The sequence below is a fragment of the Anomaloglossus baeobatrachus genome, chromosome 1, assembly GCF_048569485.1.
Source record: "Anomaloglossus baeobatrachus isolate aAnoBae1 chromosome 1, aAnoBae1.hap1, whole genome shotgun sequence".
In the NCBI taxonomy this organism is placed as follows: Eukaryota; Metazoa; Chordata; class Amphibia; order Anura; family Aromobatidae; genus Anomaloglossus; species Anomaloglossus baeobatrachus.
This window is the reverse complement of record NC_134353.1, coordinates 383,424,072-383,446,271: the sequence shown is the minus strand read 5'-3', so window position 1 is coordinate 383,446,271 and position 22,200 is coordinate 383,424,072. Positions and strand designations below refer to the sequence as shown.

Sequence of the window (22,200 nt, the reverse complement as noted above, 5' to 3'; positions counted from 1 at the left end):
GGGGGATACGTTCCCTGAGTGTCTCCTCCCCATATTCTAGACGGTCCAGAGTCGTTGTGGGACCCCTTTATTTTTTTTCTTACAATAAATTGGTGAAAGAGGAAATGTTTTGGGGACTGTTTTTTCAAATAAATTTCTTTTGTCGATTTTTTGTTTTTGTTAGTACTGACAGTTTATGATGTTGGGTATCTAATAGACGCCATGACATCACAAACTGCTGGGCTTGATCTCAGGTGACTTTACAGTTAGTATCAACCCGATTTATTACCCCGTTTGCCACTGCACCAGGGCATGGGATGAGCTGGGGTGAAGCGCCAGGATTGGCGCATCTAGTGGATGCGCCATGTCTGGGGTGCCTGCGGCCTGCTATTTTTAGGCTTTGAAGGCCCAATAACTATGGACCTTCCCACCCTGAGAATACCAGACCACAGCTGTCCGCTTTACCTTGGCTGGTGATCCAATTTGGGGGGGACCCTACTTTTATTGTGTAATTATTAATATTTATAAAATAATTATAAAAAAGAGCCTGAGGGGACCTCCACATTGGATCCCCAACCACGGTAAAGCTGCCAGCTGTGGTTTTCAGGCTACAGCCGTCTGCTTTACCCTAGCTGGCTATCAAAAATGGGGGGACCCAACGCCATTTTTTTTTTTTAACTATTTTTTAAATAGAAAAAATTAATGGGCTTCCCTGTATTTTGATTGACAACCAAGGTAACGGCAGGCAGATGGGGGTGGCAACCCATAGCTGTCTGCTTTATCTGCGCTGAGAATCAAAAATACCGCGGAGCGCTACGTCATTTTTTTAAAGATTTATTTTTACAGCACTGTGATGTCCAGCAATCAAAATACAGGGAAGCCCATTTTATTTTTAGTTATTTAAATAAATAATTAAAAAAAATATATATGGGCTCCCGCTGCATTTTTTGTATTGCTAGCTAAGGGTAATCCAAGCAGCTACTGGCTGCTAACCCCCACTGCTTGGTGTTACCTTCACTGGCAATGGAAAATCCAGGGAAGCATTTTTTATTTTTTTTGCCAAAAAACTACAAAAAAAGGACGTGAGCTTCGCCATATTTTTGTATGCTAGCCAGGTATAGCAGGCAGGTGCTGGAAGAGTTGGATACAGCGCCAGAAGATGGCGCTTCTATGAAAATGCCATTTTCTGAGGCGGCTGCAGACTGCAATTCGCAGCAGTGGGGCCCAGAAAGCTCAGGCCAACCTGTGGTGCGGATTCCAATCCCCAGCTGCCTAGTTGTACCTGGCTGGACACAAAAATGGGGCAAAGCCTACGTCATTTGTTTTCTAATTATTTCATGAAATTCATGAAATAATAAAAAAAGGGCTTCCCTTTATTTTTGGTTCCCAGCCGGGTACAAATAGGCAACTGGGGGTTGGGGGCAGCCGTACCTGCCTGCTGTACCTGGCTAGCATACAAAAATATGGCGAAGCCCACATAATTTTTTCAGGGGGCAAAAAACTTCTGCATACAGTCCTGGATGGAGTATGCTGAGCCTTGTAGTTCTGCAGCTGCTGTCTGTCTGTATGGAGAAGAGCAGACAGCAGCTGCAGAACTACAAGGCTCAGCATACTCCATCCAGGACTGAAATTGGTTAAAGGGGGCAGTCTGACAAGGGGGGGCAGTCGTAGTTTTGGATACTGGACTTTATGAAAGGGAGGTAGTGACTATGTTACAGGATTGTGATACCTACAGGAGAGTCGATCATGACCCCTCTGCAGATATAAAAAAATCCTTGGAAAAAATTCTAGAAGAAGGCTTACATTTGGGTTTAATTGATGAAAAATTGAGAGATTATCTTAATCCATCTTATTGTTTAATACCATTATTGCATGCCTTACCCAAGTCACATAAAAACCAATTTCCCCCAAAAATGAGACCGATTGTCTCAGGTATAGATTCTTATACTGAACATCTGGCAGAGTGGTTGGATAACCACCTTCAATTTCTTCCTAAAATGTCTCCTGGCTATGTCCTGGATAGCAAACATGTGTTGAATATTATTTCTCAGATGAAATGGCAGGATAATTTTAGTTGGTTAACTTGTGATGTGCAATCATTGTATATATCCATTCCACATTCTCTTGCCATTTTAGCGTTGAAAGATTTGCTCAAAAAATATTCTGACTACTCACTTGAATTACAGGACTATTTGATTGACGTAACTGAGTTTTTACTCAAAAACAACTATTTTACCTTTTTAAATAAAGGATATATTCAGTTACAGGGATGTTCAATGGGCGCACGGTTTTCCCCCTCTCTAGCAGGCATATTTATGTTTTGGTGGGAAGAACAATATATTTTTAATCAGTGCAATCCTTTTTTCTCGGATATAGCATTATATCTGAGATTTATAGATGATGTACTTATTGTATGGCAAAATCCAAACAAAAAAAATTGAGGATTTCATATCATACATTAATAATAATGCCCATAATCTTTTTTTCACTTTTTTTCATGATGTATCAAAAATTAATTTTTTGGATATACAATTCCATGGGAAGGGTGACAATGGAGAAATTAATTGTAGTCTTTACAGAAAACCCATATCAGGCAACTCACTATTACATGCGGGAAGTTGCCATCCAAAGCATGTTATAGATAACATCCCTACAGGTGAATATGGCCGTGCTAGGAGGTGTTGCAACACCCAAAATGGTTTTGAGGTAGAATGCAGCACTATTGATAAAAGGTTTTTGGCAAGAGGGTATAAAATGACAAATCTCCAGAAAGCCAAAACCAAGGCAACCAAAGTGAGTAGGTCACAATATTTGGACATGAATAAAACCAGAGATAATCCCCAGAAAGAATTGTCAGTTGTTTTTTCAACAACATACAGTAAGAATTATTATGATGTAATTAAAATTATTAAAAAATATTTACCCATTTTATCTACAGATGACACATTACACAAAATCTTAAAAAATGGAGTTAAATTTGTTTCAAAAAGGAACATTACATTGGGATCCATGTTATCACCTAGTGATCATATGAATAGGTGCGGTTCCACTAAAAAAGAAAAAAACACTGGCAATTGGTTACCCAGCACAGGCTCTTTCAAATGTGGCCACAGATCGTGTGGACTATGCGGTTATATGTCAAATGTGAAGGAATTTTCTTCATTTACAGATAAAAAAACGTATAAAATAACGTCACTCATAAACTGCAGTTCAGACCATGTGGTTTATTTAATATCGTGTACTATTTGCCAGTTACAATATATAGGCAGCACTTGTCGTTCTCTCAGAAAGAGGATATCTGAACACATTTATGATGTGAATAATGCCACCACGAGAAAATTATCAGGAGCGTCTCAACATTTTCGCGACGCACATGCAGGTGATTTAACAGGCATGAAAGTCAATGCCATTGAAAAAATTCAACTACCTAGAAGGGGTGGAAATTTGAAAGATATCCTCTTTCAGAGAGAAATAAAATGGATGTTTTTAATGGGCACAAGATTTCCGAAAGGTTTAAATAAAAGAAATGAATTGATGTTTGCATATTAATCTGGCTAAAAAAATACTTTGTATATATATAAGTGTTATAAGCATTATATGGAGTGATATAACTCAAGGGGTTAATGTTTTTGTAATTGTCTTGCTCTCTCCTTGCATTTGATCACATGTTTGGGTTCAGCCCTTTTTAAACAGTTCTGTGACTAGATGGTTTAGAGACTGAATAAGAACTGGATGTTCGAAACGCGTCCTCTCTGACATGGGCTTGACCACCATAGCATGGACTTTTTAATGATAAGAAAATAAAGGAAGTTTTATTTTAAAGAACAAAATGCCTGGAGTTTTGTGCTGGTGAAATCCTTTAACCAATTTCAATGCACATGGACTGGCTCTCCAAACCTCTTCTCCGTGCACAGCCCAGGATCACTGGCTTCCATCACACAGGTGAGCTGGGCAAAAAAACCTCTTTCTACCTCCATCCAGGACTGTATGCAGAAGTTTTTTGCCCACCAAAAAAATGACGTGGGCTTCGCCATATTTTTGTATGCTAGCCAGGTACAGCTGGCAGCCACGGGCTGCCTCCAACCCCCAGTTGCCTATTTGTACCCGGCTGGGAACCAAAAATATAGGGAAGCCCGTTTTTCTTAATTATTTCACTTATTTCATGAAATAATTAAAAAACAAATGACGTGGGCTTCGCCCCATTTTTGTGTCCAGCCGGGTACAACTAGGCAGCTGGGGATTGGAATCCGCAGCACAGGTTAGCCCGAGGTTTGTGGGTTGATTTCAGTCCGCAGCCGTCCCAGAAAATGGCGCTCTCATAGAAGCGCCATCATCTGGCACTGTATCCAACTCTTCCAACAGCCCTGGAGCCGGGTGGCTTGTTGGGTAATCATGAGTTAATACTGGCTTTGTTTTACCAGCCAGTATTAAGCCAGAGATTCTTAATGTCAGGCACGTTTGACCCGGCCATTAAGAATCTCCAATAAAGGGTTAAAAAAAAGACATCACAAAGAGAAAAAATACTTTAATAGAAATAAATACACAGACACATTAGAGACTCCATCTTTATTACCCCCTGTCAGCCCTCCACGATCCTGCTCTTCTGTCTTCTTTCTTTCTAGTGTAGTAGTAGTGACGATTGTAGTGAGGATGAGATTCACCAGCTCATCACTTGGGGCTGGGGAACCTCCATCCTCACTACAATCATCACTAGTGTAGTAGTAGTGACGATTGTAGTGAGGATGAGATTCACCAGCTCATCACTTGGGGCTGGGGAACCTCCATCCTCACTACAATCATCACTACAATCGGGAAGCAGCGTGCAGCCTTCACTCCGTGAGTGATCAGTGCTGGCTGCTAGCGGTAACACTGACAGACGCGTTACCATAGCAACGGTGCTCTCGGAGCCGCGGTTAGCGGTGACGTCACCGCTAACTGCGTTGCTATGGCAACGGTGATCTCCGTTAATGACCGGCTGTGTCAGCCGGTCCCTAACGGAACGGGGAGTCGACCGTGTGCTAGAGCATGTTGCCGGTACACGGCGATACACATATGTGCACCGTGTACCGGAGAGATGCACTCGCAGGTCCTACATGACGTGTCATAGTCATGTGACCAGTCTGTAGCCAATGAGATAATAGCCACGTGACTTGTCACATGGCTATTTTGACGTCACGATAGGTCCTGCATCTCTGCTGGCAGTGCAGGTCACCGGGAGGATTCAGCGATCATCGGATGGAATAGCGGCAGGAGACAGAGTGCAGAAGGGATCGCGAGGACCGGTAAGTGTTATGGCAATGTTTATTAACTGTTTGTGTACATTTATCATGCATTTTTATGTGTTTGTGATTGCCTCCCATTCTAGCCTATACGTTCGAGTTCGGTTCGTCGAACGTTCGACGAACCGAACTCGAACGGGACCCCCGTTCGGCGAACCGGCCTCGAGCCGAACCGGGACCAGTTCGCTCATCTCTACTCATTACCCTCATGCATATGCACTACTTCCCTTGCCCACTGGCAGTCCTGGCGTCTGTGATTGGTTGCAGTCAGACTGCGCCCCCATCCTGTGTGACAGCGTCTGACTGCTTATAATCATAGATGTTGTGTGCATGTCTATAGTAGGGTAAATATAAAATAATACAACATCTGGCACATGATATATTATGATACCCAGCACCGATAAAAAATTTGGCTACCAACTGCAGCCTCCAGCCGTGTGCTTATCTTGGCTGTGTATCAAAATAAGAGGGACTCAGAGTTCCCTGAGAACTCCGGGCCCAGGGTCACTGCTTGTGTTCTTTTACAGTCCAGGTCCACCAATCACTAGTTGCGAGTAGTGATGGGCGAACCTGCAGATATCCGGGATCAGTAGAGACTGACTTAGCCATAGTTGTAAGCGGTGATGTCGCTCAGTTTATTTGTGGTCACAGCTGGAGATTACCACAGTATCCCATCTGTGACCTCTGGTAAACTGACCTTAGGTGACGTCATTGAACTCCGTGACCTCACTTTAGGTAAGCAGAGTTCACAAACCTGAATCTCATGGCAGAAAACTAAGGGATTTTTGCAACAGATGCAGATTTGGTGCTCAAATTTATACATCATATTCCTGCACCAAATCTGCATCTCCCAGTAAAAAAGTCCCATTACTATTGCATCAAAACCGCATAATGTTTTGATGCATTTTTTTTTCCAGAAGATGCAGATTTAGTGCAGGAATATGGTGTAAAATTTCAGCATCAAATCTACTTCTCTTGGCAAAAATAATGCATTTTTCTGCCAGGAGATGCAGGTCTGTGAACTCAATCACGTCACCTGAGGTCAGGTTACCTGCGGTCACAGGTGGAGGACTGTGGCAATGACCAGCTGTGACCGCAAATAAACTGTATGACATCACTGCTCATTGTTGCAGCTCAGTCTCTGCCTGAAGCCCACAGCATGTGGACATATTCTGCCAACCTGCCCAAACTCCTCATCCTGCCGTCACTCCAATACTGAGCCGCTGCTGCCGTTTGTGTCCCTATTAGTGCAACTGCTGTGTGGCACAAAAACCGTGCTCCTCTTACTGCCCCACATAGTAATGCCCCCACTGTGCCCCCACATGGTAATAATGCCACCACTGTGCCCCCACATAATAATGCCACCACTGTGCTCCCATATAATAATGCCATCACTGTGCCTCCACATAATACCACCACTGTGCCTCCACATAATAATGCCACCACTGTGCCCCCCACATAATGCCACCACTGTGCCCCCCACATATTAATGCCATCACTGTGCCCTTTACATGGTAAAATGCCTCATTTGTGCCCTCTAAATGGTAACATTTCCCTCTAGAAAATATTAATGACCTGCGTAAGTGCCCTAGAAAAGTGCCCACATATTGCTCCTAGATAGTAATAATGCCCCCAGTGTGCCTTTGATGGTCCCAATATCCTGAGTGCCCCTATAACAATAATGGTTCCTAAGTGTTCACTTAACATTTAATAATGTTCCTCCCATGTACAGCTTGTCTACACACAGTATGAAGCCCTTATACCTCCCCTATACACAGTAGGATGTTTCCATAGCTCCCCTATACACAGTATGAAGCCCTTATATCTCCCCTATACACAGTATGATGTTTCCATAGCTCCCCTATACACAAAATGATGCCTCTACACCTCCCCTGTGCACAGTATGTTGCCTCTACACCTACCCTATGCACAGTATGATGCCTCTACACCTACCCTATACACAGTATACCTCTACACCTCTCCTATACAAAGTTTGATATCGCCACTATACATAGTATGATACCTCTACACCTCCCCTATACATAGTATGATGCCTCTACACCTCCCCTATGCACAGTATGATACCTGTACACCTCCCCTATACACAGTAAGATGCCTCTACCCCTCCCCTATACACAATATGATACCTCTACACCTCCTCTATGCACAGTATGATGGGCCTACAGCTCCCCCAAAACAGTCCACACATTGTATAATGGACACCATAGTAGCTGACACACTGATTAATTGTTCCCACAGCAGCCCCCACATTGTATAATGGCTTCAATAGTGGCCCCACACACTATATGAGGGCCCCCAAAGTAGTTCCCACAGTATACGACAGCCACCATATTAGCTCCTATACAGTATAAAGACCCCCCATTAGCTCTCACACTGTATAATGACCCCTGCATTAGCTCCCACACTGTATAAAGGCTCCTTAAACTCTTTAAGTGCCCCCCACACAAGTGGCAGAAGTAGAGTCCGATGGTCGCCGATGCAACATTTGGATCTGCGCCCCCCACCCCATTCTCATGTTTATGTCACATGTACGGGCCCTTTCAGCTTTCTAAATCCTATCAATACATGTGTTACTCCCCCTTCATTATGTAATAATGTCCCCCATCCTGGTATATATAGTATGTCCCCATCCTGGTGTATATGGACCCCCAGTCTGGTGTATATGGACCCCCAGCCTGGTGTATATGGGCCTCCGAAACGAGTCCCCTTCTGGTGTATATGGACCCCCAGCCTGGTGTATATGGGCCTCCGAAACGAGTCCCCTTCTGGTGTATATGGACTGCCAACCTGGGTCCCATGCTAGTGTATATGGGCTTCAACCCAGGGCCCCATGCTAGTATATATGGGCCCTCATGTTAGTATATATGAGGCCCCCAGCCTGTTGTATATGGGCTATCAGCCTGGGCCCTTTGCTGGTGTATATGGGCCTCCAGCTGGTATATATGGGCTCCCAGCTTTGGTATAGATGTCCCTTGTTCTGCGTTTTACAAAAACAAAAATCATATACTCACCTGCTCCATCAGGTCTTGAGCGGTGCAGTGCAGGCAGGACATTGCGCGCACAAGATAGCAGAGTCCCGGCGCTAAGCGATGACGCCACCACACTGGGACTCTGTGTCCTGCGTGTGCGTTGTCATCAGCAGCAGTGCAGGGAGATCATGTCGCCTCCGCACTGCCACAAAGGTTAAGTATATCAGCGCGCTGTGCACGCTGATATAGTTAATGGTATCGCAGCTCCGGATGGGCCCCCTCTGAGCACGGGGCACGAGTCGGCCGCACCCTCTGCCCCCCCCGCTAGCATCGCTACTGTTTCTACCCCTACTAGAGGCCAAGCATTTACTCTCTCTCTATTATAAGCAATCTTCTCCCCCAACTCTTCAGGAATGGGAGGAAAACGTCCATGTGATATACAGATTAGAGGAGACACACACACATCCCACTTTTCAACCGGGGATCACTGGTCTAGCAAGTACAATATACAGATGCCATAGCTGGCTTAGGTCATTGTTCAATTTCTATCTTTATAAGGTACCTTACACTTTTTCTCACCATCTTACTTTTAATACTTGAATCCTCACCAATTTGCTTCTATTCAGCGTATGCCAATGAAGATGTGTATCTCGAGGAGTCCAGGTACTATTTATATACTATTGTCTTAGATTTATCAAATATCTTTGCAGTTTACGAACTCACCTACCAAGTTTTAGGTCTTTGTTGTTTTGATGTCCCTTCATCGTACTGCAATTACCAGATCTGTAACTTTGAAAAACTTTCTTGAAAATAAAGAATTGTTAAAAAAAAAAGTGTAATATCTTCCCATGGTCCTCCACCTGTGACCGCAAATAGCCTGAGTAATGTCATTGCTGATTGCGCGGCTCACTCAGTCTCTGCCTGAACCTCACAGCGGGCAGTCATATTCTATCTGTGGATTCAGATGTAGCAAGGCTGGAATAGTTGTGGGACCTCATGTGGATTACGTTGAACCTGCAGGTGTGTTTTGGGGTTAATAAAGTGGTAAAAGAGGGTGCTTTTTTTTATCTTTTATCTCAAATAAATAATTTTTTTGGGTGTTTGTTTATTTCTTTTGACTTACAGATTAGTAATGGGGGAGGGTCTCATAGATGGCTCCCATTACTAATATAGAGCTTTGTGGTAGCTGTAAACTGACATTAAATCCTTATTACCCCAATTGCCACTGCACCAGGGCAATCGGGAAAAGCCAGGTAAAGAACTGGGACTGTTGCATCTAATGGTTGTGGCAATTCCGGGCAGCTGCAGGCTGCTATTTTCAGGCTGGGGGAGCCCAACAAGCCTCCCCAGCCTCAGAATATCAGCCCCCAGCTGTCAGGCTTTTACTTGGCTGGGTATCAAAATTGGGGCGGACCGCACACTGTTTTTTTTAATTATTTATTTAAATAATTATTTTTTTTTAAAAAATAAAAAGCCACGTGGGTTTCTCCTATTTTGATAACCGGCCAAGATAAGTGCATGGTTGGGGGCTGCAGTCTGTAGCCGTATACTTTATCTGTGCTAGTATCATAATATGGGGAGACCCTACGCCAAATATTTTATTTATTTTTACACCACGATAGTGACCCGCAGACAGTGTCTTTGATTAACTGCAGTCAGAAGCTGTCAAACAGGCCCAGGGTCTCATCTGATTGCAACCAATCACAGACGCCAGGTCGGCTGGTGGGCAGGAAAGCAGTGCATATGCAATGAAGGCAAATGAGCAGCCTCTGAAGTGAATGAGTGGCCTGGAAGCAGTTTTTGAATATTGGAAGCAGTTACAGCAGTGCCGTAGCCTTTGTAAGTTGAAGTGCTTGCTCCTATGCCCCTTATCCCTTCTACCAACATTTTTAATCACTGGATTCTGATCCCTGTATAAATACTTATATGGGGAGCGGTGTCTGGCCAGATAACCGGAACCAATCCAGGGCTGGAACCAGGATTTTTTCTTAACCCGTCGGTCCCGATTATCTGCGAGTCCACAAATCACTACTCCTCCGGAATTGCCAAGCCTGCTAAATCATGAAAACAATTTGAGGCAGCGCGCCAGCAGGCTAATGTGCAAATTTACTAGATTTATTAACCCATGTGGCAACGTTTCGGTCCATAATGTAAGCCTCTTCTTGGCTTAATTATATATATTACCCATACACACATTTATAGTAAATGTTCCAGCACTCTATACTTCCAATCAATTTTTTTCATTATTTTCTTTCATAATCATCAGTGGAGAATAGGATTAGGATAACATGGTGATACTCCCTGGTTTTTAATCGTATAACCTGAATTGATTTATTATTTTTACACATAGATTTGTATCTATATACACTATATTATATATACAGTAGTGTTCAAAATAATAGTAGTCCGATATGGCTAACTAGATTATGCACTGATTTTGGTATAAATTATATTCCCACATGTCAAACAATTTACCAGTTGGTGGAGTAGATTCTTAGAAAACCCCCAGACTCGGCATTCATGATCTGCAGGATTTTGAGTCTGTGTATTTGAATAATTAATTGAAAGTGTGTGTGTGTGTGTGTGTGTGTGTGTGTGTGTGTGTGTGTGTGGCGGGGTGCTCAAAATAATAGCACTGTGGAGTAAAATTGGTGAGGTCAATAATTCTGTGAAGAAACCGGTGTGAATCAGATGGCCCGTATTTAAGGGTGAGGCCAGCACATGTACATACATTTCTCCTTGAAATCCCTAGAAATATAGGTCATTTGAGACATTGATCAGGACAGCGTACTTTGTACTTTAATTAAAAAGTGGATTGGTGAGGGTAAAGCTTATAAAAAAGTGCAGACAATGATCGGCTGTTCAGCTAAAATGATCGCCAATGCTTCAAAATGCAAAGAAAAAACAGAGAGACGTGGAAGAAAACGGAAGATGACCATTCAAATGCATGGAAGAAGAGCCAGAATGTCAAAGGCTCAGCCAATGATCAGCTCCAGGATAATCAAAAGACGTCTCAAGTTACCTGTAAGTACTGTGACAGAAGACGCCTGTGTGAAGCTAATCTATTATCAAGAAGTTCCCACAAAGTCCCACTGTTAAATAAAAGACATATACTGAGGCGGATACAATTTGGCAAAAAAAAACAACTGGTCTAAAGAGAAATGGAGAAACATTTTGTGGACTGATGAAAGAAAAAATTGTTCTTTTTATGTCCAAGGGCTGCAGACATCAGACGACCGCCAAACTCTGAATTCAAGCCACAGTAGACTCTGAAGACCGTGAAGCATGGTGGTGCAAGCATCGTGATATGAACATGTTTCGCTTGCTATGGTGCCGGGCCTATTTACCGCATACCAGGGATCATGGAGCAGTATGCATATATCCAAATACTTGAAGAGGTCATGTTGCCTTACACAGAAGAGGAAATGCCCTTGAAATGGGTGTTTCAACAAGATAACGATCCTAAAGACACCAGTAAACGAGCAAAATCTTGGTTCCAGTCCAACAAAATTGAGGTTATGGAGTGGCCAGCCCAATCCCCAGACCTTAATCCAATAGAACACTTGTAGAGCGCCATCAAAAATGCCATTTGAGGCAAAGCCAACAAATGGAAATAGATTGTGGGATGTAGTCAAAGCATCCTGAGCTGGAATAACAGCTGACAAGAGCCAGAAGGTGGGTAACTCTATGCAACATAGATGTGAAGCAGTTCTAAAAAACTGTGGATATACAACTAAATATTAGGTTAGTGATTCCCAGAAATGCTAAATCCTAAATAAAAGAGGACAGGCTTTGAGTATGTAAAGACAAATGCAGACACTGCTATTTTTTTGTACAGCCCAATGTTCATTTTTTGATATTTTCTGTAAAGTAGTTAAAAATTCTATGCATTTCTCTACATGTTTTGATTTAAAAAACAGTGGGCAATGTGTATATATATATATATATATATATATATAAATATAAATATCCTCACCAGGATGCAGGGCCTACGCCCTTAGGGACCTAGAACCCCAGTGCCAGTAACACCAAAAACCCAGGTAATCCCAGTTTTCCCTAACAGTCCCCCATACAATGGTACCCAGCTAGGGTGGGACCATGAATGGCCGCCTAAAGGTGGAACCACTCCAGTTCACTAGTTGACCAGGTGGGAGGGGCAGACTGTGCAGAGTAGTCAGAACTGCAGTGACTGTAGAGGTGTGAAGGTGTGACTGAGCAACGTCCTGATTCAGGTTGACGGTGACCTGGTACCCAGGAGAGGTGTTTGCCGGTGGAGTACTCCCGATACTATGCACCGACGGGGTACAGAACCCTAGGACAGGAAAGAGCTTCAAGCCGACCTGTTAACACCTGCACAGCAAAGGGGACCATCAAGGACCTTGCTGACCCAAAAGAATCTGAAGACTCAGTAGCAAAGGGAGAACCGGGGACAGGACCAGAGACTCCAAACCCACAGGGTTCACACTACTGTCAGGCGGACAGAAGTGGACAAACCACAGAACGGGGACTCCCAGTGTTCTATACCATGGGGACCCACTTACCAGAGACAAGTGCAGGGGAGGAAGGTACCAGAACCCCAGACTGGCACTGGGACAAAAGGGACCTGGAGGCGAAACCAGTTTGCCTCGGGCAACCAATTAACAGCTCAAGTGAGTAAACCAGTTGCACTGATACCTGTCTGGACTCCTCCTTTCAAGCCCACTGCACCTTACACCCACTGGGGCAATACCCTACTTGCAAAGGGACTACCATACTAGCTGCAAATACCATCAGCCCCAGGAGAGACATTAAAGGGAACCTGTCACCACTTTTTTGGCGTATAAGCTGCGCCCACCACCACCGGGCTCTTATATACAGCATTCTAACATGCTGTATATAAGAGCCCAGGCCGCTGTGAGAACATAAAAAACACTTTATAATACTTACCTAATGGTCGCTCGGTTGGCCATATGGGCGTCTCCGTTGTCCGGTGCTGGCGCCGCCTCTTTCGGCCATCTTCATCCTCCTTCTTCTCTAGCCACGGTGCATAACGAGTCCAATGTCATCCACACTCGCCGGCATTCAGGTCCTGAGCAGGGCAGATCAAAGTATTGTAGTACGCCTGCGCAGGATCGGCGAGTGTGTATGAGGTAGACGCGTCATGCACACAAGCTTCAGAAAGAGGACGAAGATGGCCGAAAGAGGCGGTGCCGGCACCGGAGAACGGAGACACCCATATGGCCAACCGAGCGACCTTTAGGTAAGTATTATAAAGTGTTTTTATGTTCTCACAGCGGCCTGGGCTCTTATATACAGCATGTTAAAATGCTGTATATAAGAGCCCGGTGGTGGTGGCCGCAGCTTATACGCCAAAAAAGTGGTGACAGGTTCCATTTAAGCAGCGGCAACTCTATTCACTAGTCCCCTGTAAATATCCCCATTACAAAAAGGGCCCAGGGCACGGAACTGGGTAATGGCCAGCGCTGACATTCCCCAGATGTACACTGCCCAGAAACGAGTACCCCATATCCCTGGGTGTTACATATACATACATACACTAATATATATATATGTATATATATATATATATATATATATATATATATATATATATATATATATATATATATATATATATATATATATATATATATATATAAAACTACATTTATACATCTACTTATACATCTATACTTATATGTACAACATGTTCTGTACATCATGAAGAGACCAAGTTTTGGAGCAGCTATTTATGAAAAGTTAGCATGAATTAAAGAAACATATTTATATAATTTAGGCTCAATCCAACAACATCTAGCAATAGATTAACATATGGCTCTGACATGTTTTAATGTCATCATTACATACCTCGATGATGTCCCCAATGCAGTGATTAGAGCCTGCAGTAGCCCACCAATGAATGGCCAGGGGTTTCTCCGAGTAACAATGAAAAACAACAATGGAAGTACAACCAACGCGTGGATGAGAAGTCCTATTATGACAGTGATTGTATACATTCCAAGTTGTCCCCCCATAACTAACAGATCATCCATTTCAAGGATTTTTCCTGAGATCAGAAACAGAATTCCAATTGGAGCATACCTGTGAAGAATAAAAAAAGTGTTGCATTTTATTATACATTTTGTATATAATTATTATCTACTTTAACGCTTTACACACCCAGACATTTTTGTGCTTTCATTTTTGCCTTCCCTTGTTTTAAGGATTGTTTTTTTTGTGGGATGAGTTGTAGTTTGAATGACAACATTCATTTTAGTAAATACTTGTATTTTCTTATGACTTATCTATTCTGGATCATGTTTGTGAACTCTTCACTAGAGATGAGCGAACCGGTCGCGGTTCGGCTCGAGGTCGGTTCGCCGAACGGAGGTCCCGTTCGAGTTCGGTTCGTCGAACGTTCGACGAACCGAACTCGAACCGCATAGGAAACAATGGCAGGCATTCACAAACACATAAAAACACCTAGAAAACACCCTCAAAGGTGTCCAAAAGGTGACAAACAACTCACAACACAACACAAACACATGGGAAAGTGACAAGAACAAATTCTCATGCGAAAACAAAAGAGCGTAACGAGGAAAAAGAGGACGAGACACAGATATAGGCATGGCACGCCCTTCTAAAATCATGTAAAACGCCGCAAGGTGACTCCAAGCGGAGTCTCCCTTTTTTCCAAAACTTGGACCCCACACACACCCACCCATTCAGTGGCAGCACTTGTGCCCTAGTTGTACACTTCACAGCTAGATTTGCATCAAGCACATTCAAAAATACGCCATAATTAACCGTCCCCAGGATGACACCAGGGTAGGTAGCAAAGTCTTTCCTGATCCCAGCTCTGTTCATCTTGGATCATTTTTAAAAAACACAGCAAGCAAGGGTTACTCCAAGCGGAGTCTCCCTTTTTTTCAAAAAATTGTGCCCCACACACACCCACCCATTCAGTGGCAGCACTTGTGCCCTAGTTGCAAACAGGATGTTTTGATTTGCATCAAGCACATTCAAAAATACGCCATAATTAACCGTCCCCAGGATGACACCGGGGTAGGTAGCAAAGTCTTTCCTGATCCCAGCTCTGTTCATCTTGGATCATTTTTAAAAAACACAGCAAGCAAGGGTTACTCCAAGCGGAATCTCCCTTTTTTTCCCAAAAATTGTGCCCCACACACACCCACCCATTCAGTGGCAGCACTTGTGCCCTAGTTGTACACTTCACAGCTAGATTTGCATCAAGCACATTCAAAAATACGCCATTCTTAACTGTCCCCAGGATGACACCGGGGTAGGTAGCAAAGTCTTTGCTGAACCATGACTTGTTCATCTTGGATCATTTTTAAAAATCACAGCAAGCAAGGGTTACTCCAAGCTGAGTCTCCCTTTTTTCCAAAAATTGGGCCACACAGACACCCCATCAGTGGCAGCACTTGTGCTCTAGTTGCAAACAGGATGTTTTGATTTGCATCAAGCACATTCAAAAATACGCCATAATTAACTGTACCCAGGATGATACAGGGGTAGGTAGCAAAGTCTTTCCTGATCCCAGCTCTGTTCATCTTGGATCATTTTTAAAAAACACAGCAAGCAAGGGTTACTCCAAGCGGAGTCTCCCTTTTTTTTCCAAAAATTGTGCCCCACACACACCCACCCATTCAGTGGCAGCACTTGTGCCCTAGTTGTACACTTCACAGCTAGATTTGCATCAAGCACATTCAAAAATACGCCATTCTTAACCGTCCCCAGGATGACACCGGGGTAGGTAGCAAAGTCTTTCCTGATCCCAGCTCTGTTCATCTTGGATCATTTTTAAAAAACACAGCAAGCAAGGGTTACTCCAAGCGGAGTCTCCCTTTTTTTTCCAAAAATTGTGCCCCACACACACCCACCCATTCAGTGGCAGCACTTGTGCCCTAGTTGTACACTTCACAGCTAGATTTGCATCAAGCACATTCAAAAATACGCCATTCTTAACCGTCCCCAGGATGACCCCGGGGTAGGTAGCAAAGTCTTTCCTGATCCCAGCTCTGTTCATCTTGGATCATTTTTTAAAAAACACAGCAAGCAAGGGTTACTCCAAGCGGAATCTCCCTTTTTTTTCCAAAAATTGTGCCCCACACACACCCACCCATTCAGTGGCAGCACTTGTGCCCTAGTTGTACACTTCACAGCTAGATTTGCATCAAGCACATTCAAAAATACGCCATTCTTAACTGTCCCCAGGATGATACCGGGGTAGGTAGCAAAGTCTTTGCTGAACCATGAGTTGTTCATCTTGGCTCCTTTTAAAAAACAATGTAAGCAAGGGTTACTCCAAGCGGAGTCTCCCTTTTTTCCAAAAATTGTGCCCCACACACACCCACCCATTCAGTGGCAGCACTTGTGCCTTAGATTTGCATCAAGCACATTCAAAAATACCATACTATGAAGAAAAAGACATGGATCGCACATCCCAAAAATACAATGATCTAAAAGCCGCTAGGCAAAAAATTAAATAGAACATGAGGTTCTTTTGTTACCATTCTGATCAGATTGTATTAAGCCCACTGCCACGTCACGGCAAACCTCTTGAGTGGGTCCCTAACCTGACCTTTTTGTGTGGCACCGTGCACCGACCACCGCCGCAGTGACAAAGCGCCAGCAGGGCGGGCGACCTGGTGCCTCACAGCACCCATGCTGCAAGGCAAAGCCCCCAAGGCTCCAGGCCGCGCCGACCCACCGACACCACACCACCACAACAGCAGCCACCACACAGCACCAGCACACAGTGAGAGGAGCTGTGCACTCACCTCCCACTGGCTCCCATATTTGAACTGGGAGCAAAAAGAAGGCTGACCCCTCTTGCAGTCTCCTGCTGATTAAAATCACCTGTGCCAAATGGGGAGAGTGCAGATCCAAGCAAAAAAAGAGGGGGATAGACTGATATAAATACCATACTATGAAGAAAAAGACATGGATCGCACATCCCAAAAATACAATGATCTAAAAGCCGCTAGGCAAAAAATTAAATAGAACATGAGGTTCTTTTGTTACCATTCTGATCAGATTGTATTAAGCCCACTGCCACGTCACGGCAAACCTCTTGAGTGGGTCCCTAACCTGACCTTTTTGTGTGGCACCGTGCACCGACCACCGCCGCAGTGACAAAGCGCCAGCAGGGCGGGCGACCTGGTGCCTCACAGCACCCATGCTGCAAGGCAAAGCCCCCAAGGCTCCAGGCCGCGCCGCCCCACCGACACCACGACACCACACCACCACAACAGCAGCCACCACACAGCACCAGCACACAGTGAGAGGAGCTGTGCACTCACCTCCCACTGGCTCCCATATTTGAACTGGGAGCAAAAAGAAGGCTGACCCCTCTTGCAGTCTCCTGCTGATTAAAATCACCTGTGCCAAATGGGGAGAGTGCAGATCCAAGCAAAAAAAGAGGGGGATAGACTGATATAAATACCATACTATGAAGAAAAAGACATGGATCGCACATCGTGGCACATCGTGGCAGTGGGCTTAATACAGTCTGATCAGAATGGTAACTAAGAACCTCATGTTCTATTTAAATTTTTGCCTAGCGGCTTTTAGATCAATGTATTTTTGGGATGTGCGATCCATGTCTTTTTCTCCATGGCTTGTTATATAACAGTCTATCCCCCTCTGTTTTTTGCTTGGATCTGCACTCCCCCCATTTGGCACAGGTGTTTTTAATCAGCAGGAGACTGCAAGAGGGGTCAGCCTTTTTTGCTCCCAGTTTACACATGGGAGCCGGTGGGAGGTGAGTGCGCAGCTTCTCTCACTGTGTGTTGGTGCTGTGCATTGGCCGCTGTTGTGGTGATGTCGTGACAGTGGGGCAGTGCGGCCTGGAGCCTTGGAGGCTTTGCCTTGCAGCATGGGTGCTGTGAGGCGCCAGGTCGCCTGCCTTGCTGGTGCTTTGTCGCCGTGGCAGTGGTTGGTGCACAGTGCCGCACCATAAAGGCTTTAGATTAGGGACCCACTCAAGAGGTTCGCCGTGACGTGGCAGTGGGCTTAATACAGTCTGATCAGAATGGTAACTAAGAACCTCATGTTCTATTTAAATTTTTGCCTAGCGGCTTTTAGATCAATGTATTTTTGGGATGTGCGATCCATGTCTTTTTCTCCATGGCTTGTTACATTAAAAAATACGCCATAATTAACCGTCCCCAGGATGACTCCGGGGTAGGTAGCAAAGTCTTTCCTGATCCCAGCTCTGTTCATCTTGGATCATTTTTAAAAAAACACAGCAAGCAAGGGTTACTCCAAGCGGAGTCTCCCTTTTTTCCAAATATTGGGCCACACAGACACCCCATTAGTGGCAGCACTTGTGCCCTAGTTGCAAACAGGATGTTTTGATTTGCATCAAGCACATTCCAAATCCACAAGCATTTACTCTCCCCAGGATGACACAGGGGTAGTAAATTCCTTGTGGATCCATGACTTGTTCATTTTGATGAACGTTAGTCTGTCTACATTGTCACTGGACAGACGCGTGCGCTTATCTGTCAGCACACACCCAGCAGCACTGAAGACACGTTCAGAGACAACGCTGGCAGCTGGACACAACAAAATCTCCAAGGCGTAAGTGGAGAGCTCTGTCCATTTTTCAAGATTTGAAGCCCAAAATGAGCAAGGCTCCATTTGCAAAGTCATGGCATCGATGTTCATTTGGAGATACTCCTGTATCATCCTCTCCAGCCGTTGACTATGTGTTAGACTTGTTGTCTCTGTTGGCCTTGCAAAGGAGGGTCTAAACAAATTATGAAAAGATTCCATAAAATTGCTGTTACCAGCACCAGATACAGTCCCACTGGTACAGGTAGACTGTTGAAGATGACGAGACCGTCCCATGTTTGTCAAGTTACAACTGGGAGATTCACTCCCTGCACCTGCACGGTTGTTTGGTGGAAATGCCGAGCTAAGATTGAGTAACAGCTTCTGCTGATACTCCTGCATACGTGCGTCCCTTTCTATGGCTGGAATTATGTCACAAAATTTGGACTTGTACCGGGGATCTAATAGTGTGGCAAGCCAGTAGTCATCATCACTTCTAATTTTGACAATACAAGGGTCATGTTGGAGGTAGTGCAGCAAGAAAGCACTCATGTGTCTTGTGCAGCCATGCGGACCAAGTCCACGCTGTGTTTGTGGCATAGAGGTGCTAACCGTTCTTTCTTCCTCTGACATCTCCCCCCAACCTCTTTCAACTGAAATTTGACCAAGGTCTCCCTCATCCGCTGAGTCTTCCATGTCCATGGACAGTTCGTCCTCCATTTCTTCATGTTCTCCTGCACCTTCCTCAACATTTCGCCTGCTACCATGCGCCCTTGTTGATCCCTGTCCCCCATGGTCCCATGCCTGCCGCGTTGGTGATGATGAACGTCTGGACCTTGGAGATGTTATGTCTTGCGCATATGAATCCTCCTGTAGTTCCTCCCCTTCCTGTTGTCCCACCCCCTGACTCCGAATAGTGTTTAGCGTGTGCTCCAGCATGTAAATGAGTGGAATTGTCATGCTGATAATGGCATTGTCAGCGCTAAACATATTCGTCGCGATGTCGAAACTGTGCAGAAGGGTGCATAGGTCCTTGATCTGAGACCACTCCATCAGGGTGATCTGCCCCACCTCTGCATCTCGTTGGCCCAGGCTATACGTCATGACGTATTGCACCAGGGCTCGGCGGTGCTGCCACAGTCGCTGTAACATGTGGAGAGTCGAATTCCAGCGTGTCGGCACATCGCATTTCAGGCGATGAACCGGCAGGCCGAAAGACTTCTGGAGCGATGCAAGTCGCTCAGTTGCGGCGCTTGAACGGCGGAAGTGAGCAGACAGTTTTAGTGCCCTGGTCAGAAGGCCATCTAGGCCGGGATAGTGTGTTAAAAATTGCTGGACAACAAGGTTCAACACGTAAGCCATACAAGGTACGTGTGTCACCTTGCCCAGGCGAAAGGCCGCACCCAGGTTTGCAGCATTGCCGCACACGGCCTTACCAGGCTGCAGGTTGAGTGGAGACAACCATTTATTAAACTCGGACCGCAGAGCTGACCACAACTCCTCAGCTGTGTGACTCTTATTCCCAAGACATGTCAAGCTAAAGACCGCCTGATGACGTTGCGCTCTGCTGCCAGCATAGTAATGAGGGGTGCGTGATTCCTTCTGCGCAGTGAGAACGCTGGTGGCCTGACCAGGCAGGCTTGGGGCGGAGGTGGAGGACACAGATTAGGTGGAGGAGGCAGAAGCAGTGGCGGAACTTGGACAGACAGAGGATTGACACACAAGTCGTGGGGACGGCAAGACTTGTGCAGCAGACCCTTCACCATCTATCACCATAGTTACCCAGTGCCCAGTCAGCGACATGTAACGTCGCTGTCCATGCTTACTGGTCCAAGTATCGGTGGTAAAATGCACCCGTTCACACACAGAGTTTCTCAAGGAAGCGGTGATGTTGTGTGCGACATGCTGGTGTAGTGCGGGCACACCTTTCTTAGAGAAGTAGTGGCGGCTGGGCATCTGGTACTGGGGCACAGCGACAGACATAAGGTCTCTAAAATCCTGTGTGTCCAACAGGCGGAAAGGCAGCATTTCGGTATCCAAGAGCTTACAGAGAGATAAAGTCAACCTCTTAGCTTTGTCATGGTTCGCAGAAAATGGCCTTTTATTTGTCCACATCTGAGGGACAGAGATCTGGCTGCTGTGTGTATACGGTGTTGAGTAGGGTGTCCCTGGAAAAATGCAGGTTTGTGAGGAAAGTGCAGTCGGAGACATGATGTTGCCTTCATCCAACGTTGGTGCTATCGATGTCTGAGAGAGCTGTACACACGCACTTGTTTCCCCTTCCAAACCAACTGACAACCTACCAAGCAAACTGCCTGTTGCGGTTACAGTGGTGGAAGTTGTGTGTGGAAAACCAGGTGTGACAGCTGTCCCCACAGTCCTAGAAGATGAAGAGCGCGCGGATGCACTGGAAGGGGCAGGCGGTGGATCGTTCGCTCCGCTAGGCCGCATTGCAGCACGGTGAGCTTCCCACTGGGACCTATGATATTTATTCATGTGACGATTCATGGAAGAAGTTGTCAAACTGCTGAGGTTTTGACCTCTACTAACAGAATCCTGACAAATTTTACACATCACATAATTTGGGCGATCTTTTTCTATGTCAAAAAAGGACCAGGCTAGGCAAGGCTTAGAGGGCATGCGACCTGCTGAGCCCCCCCGACTAGTGCTCAGAGGCAGAGCTGATGATGCAGTTGTAGACATGCTACCAGTGCTCCGACTCTGTCCAGGAAGGCGCAAGGTAACTTCGTCGTCGGTTGCATCCTCCTCCACCGCCTCTGTTGACCTCCTCGAGTGCCTGACTGGGGGTTGACAGTAGGTGGGATCTAGAACTTCATCATCAATTGTTGTGTTTGCACTCCCCTCACCCTCAGACCGAGCCTCTTCTTGCCCTGACCGAATATTTAAGTTGTCATCCCAATCTGGTATCTGCATCTCATCGTCATCAGTATGTTCCTGATTGTCTATAACCACAGGTGTTACAGTTTGTGACAAAGGGTCAACATTATGCTCAGAAACGTGGTCCTCACGGCCTGAATCAGAGTCACAAAGGTTCTGGGCATCACTGCAGACCATTTCCTGGTCTGTACTCACTGTAGCTTGGGAGCAGACCTCTGATTCCCAGGCTATAGTGTGACTGAACAGCTCTGCAGACTCAGCCATCTCAGTTCCACCATACTGTGCAGGGCTGATGGAGACTTCAGAGCTGGAAGAAAGCAAGTTTGATTGGAATGACAACTCAGAGGATTGGTGTTTTTTGGATGCGGTAGTTGAGGTGGCTGAGAGGGCACTTGTTGGACCACTTGAGATCCATTCAAGCATTTTCCTTTTTTGGCCATCATCTACCTTTGTTCCAGTTGTTCGTGTCCGTAAAAAAGGGAGCACATCACATT

General features: G+C 45.2%; 1 protein-coding gene across 2 annotated transcripts in view; it reads right to left on the bottom strand.

Moving 5' to 3' along the window:
• LOC142315122 (excitatory amino acid transporter 1-like) overlaps positions 1-22,200 on the bottom strand; it is a 283,934-nt gene that overhangs the window by 18,610 nt on the left and 243,124 nt on the right. For both annotated transcript variants that reach the window (XM_075352522.1, XM_075352521.1), the window contains exon 7: positions 14,096-14,329. In XM_075352522.1, the coding sequence (XP_075208637.1) occupies positions 14,096-14,329 (234 nt within the window). The remainder of the gene's footprint in view (positions 1-14,095; positions 14,330-22,200) is intronic.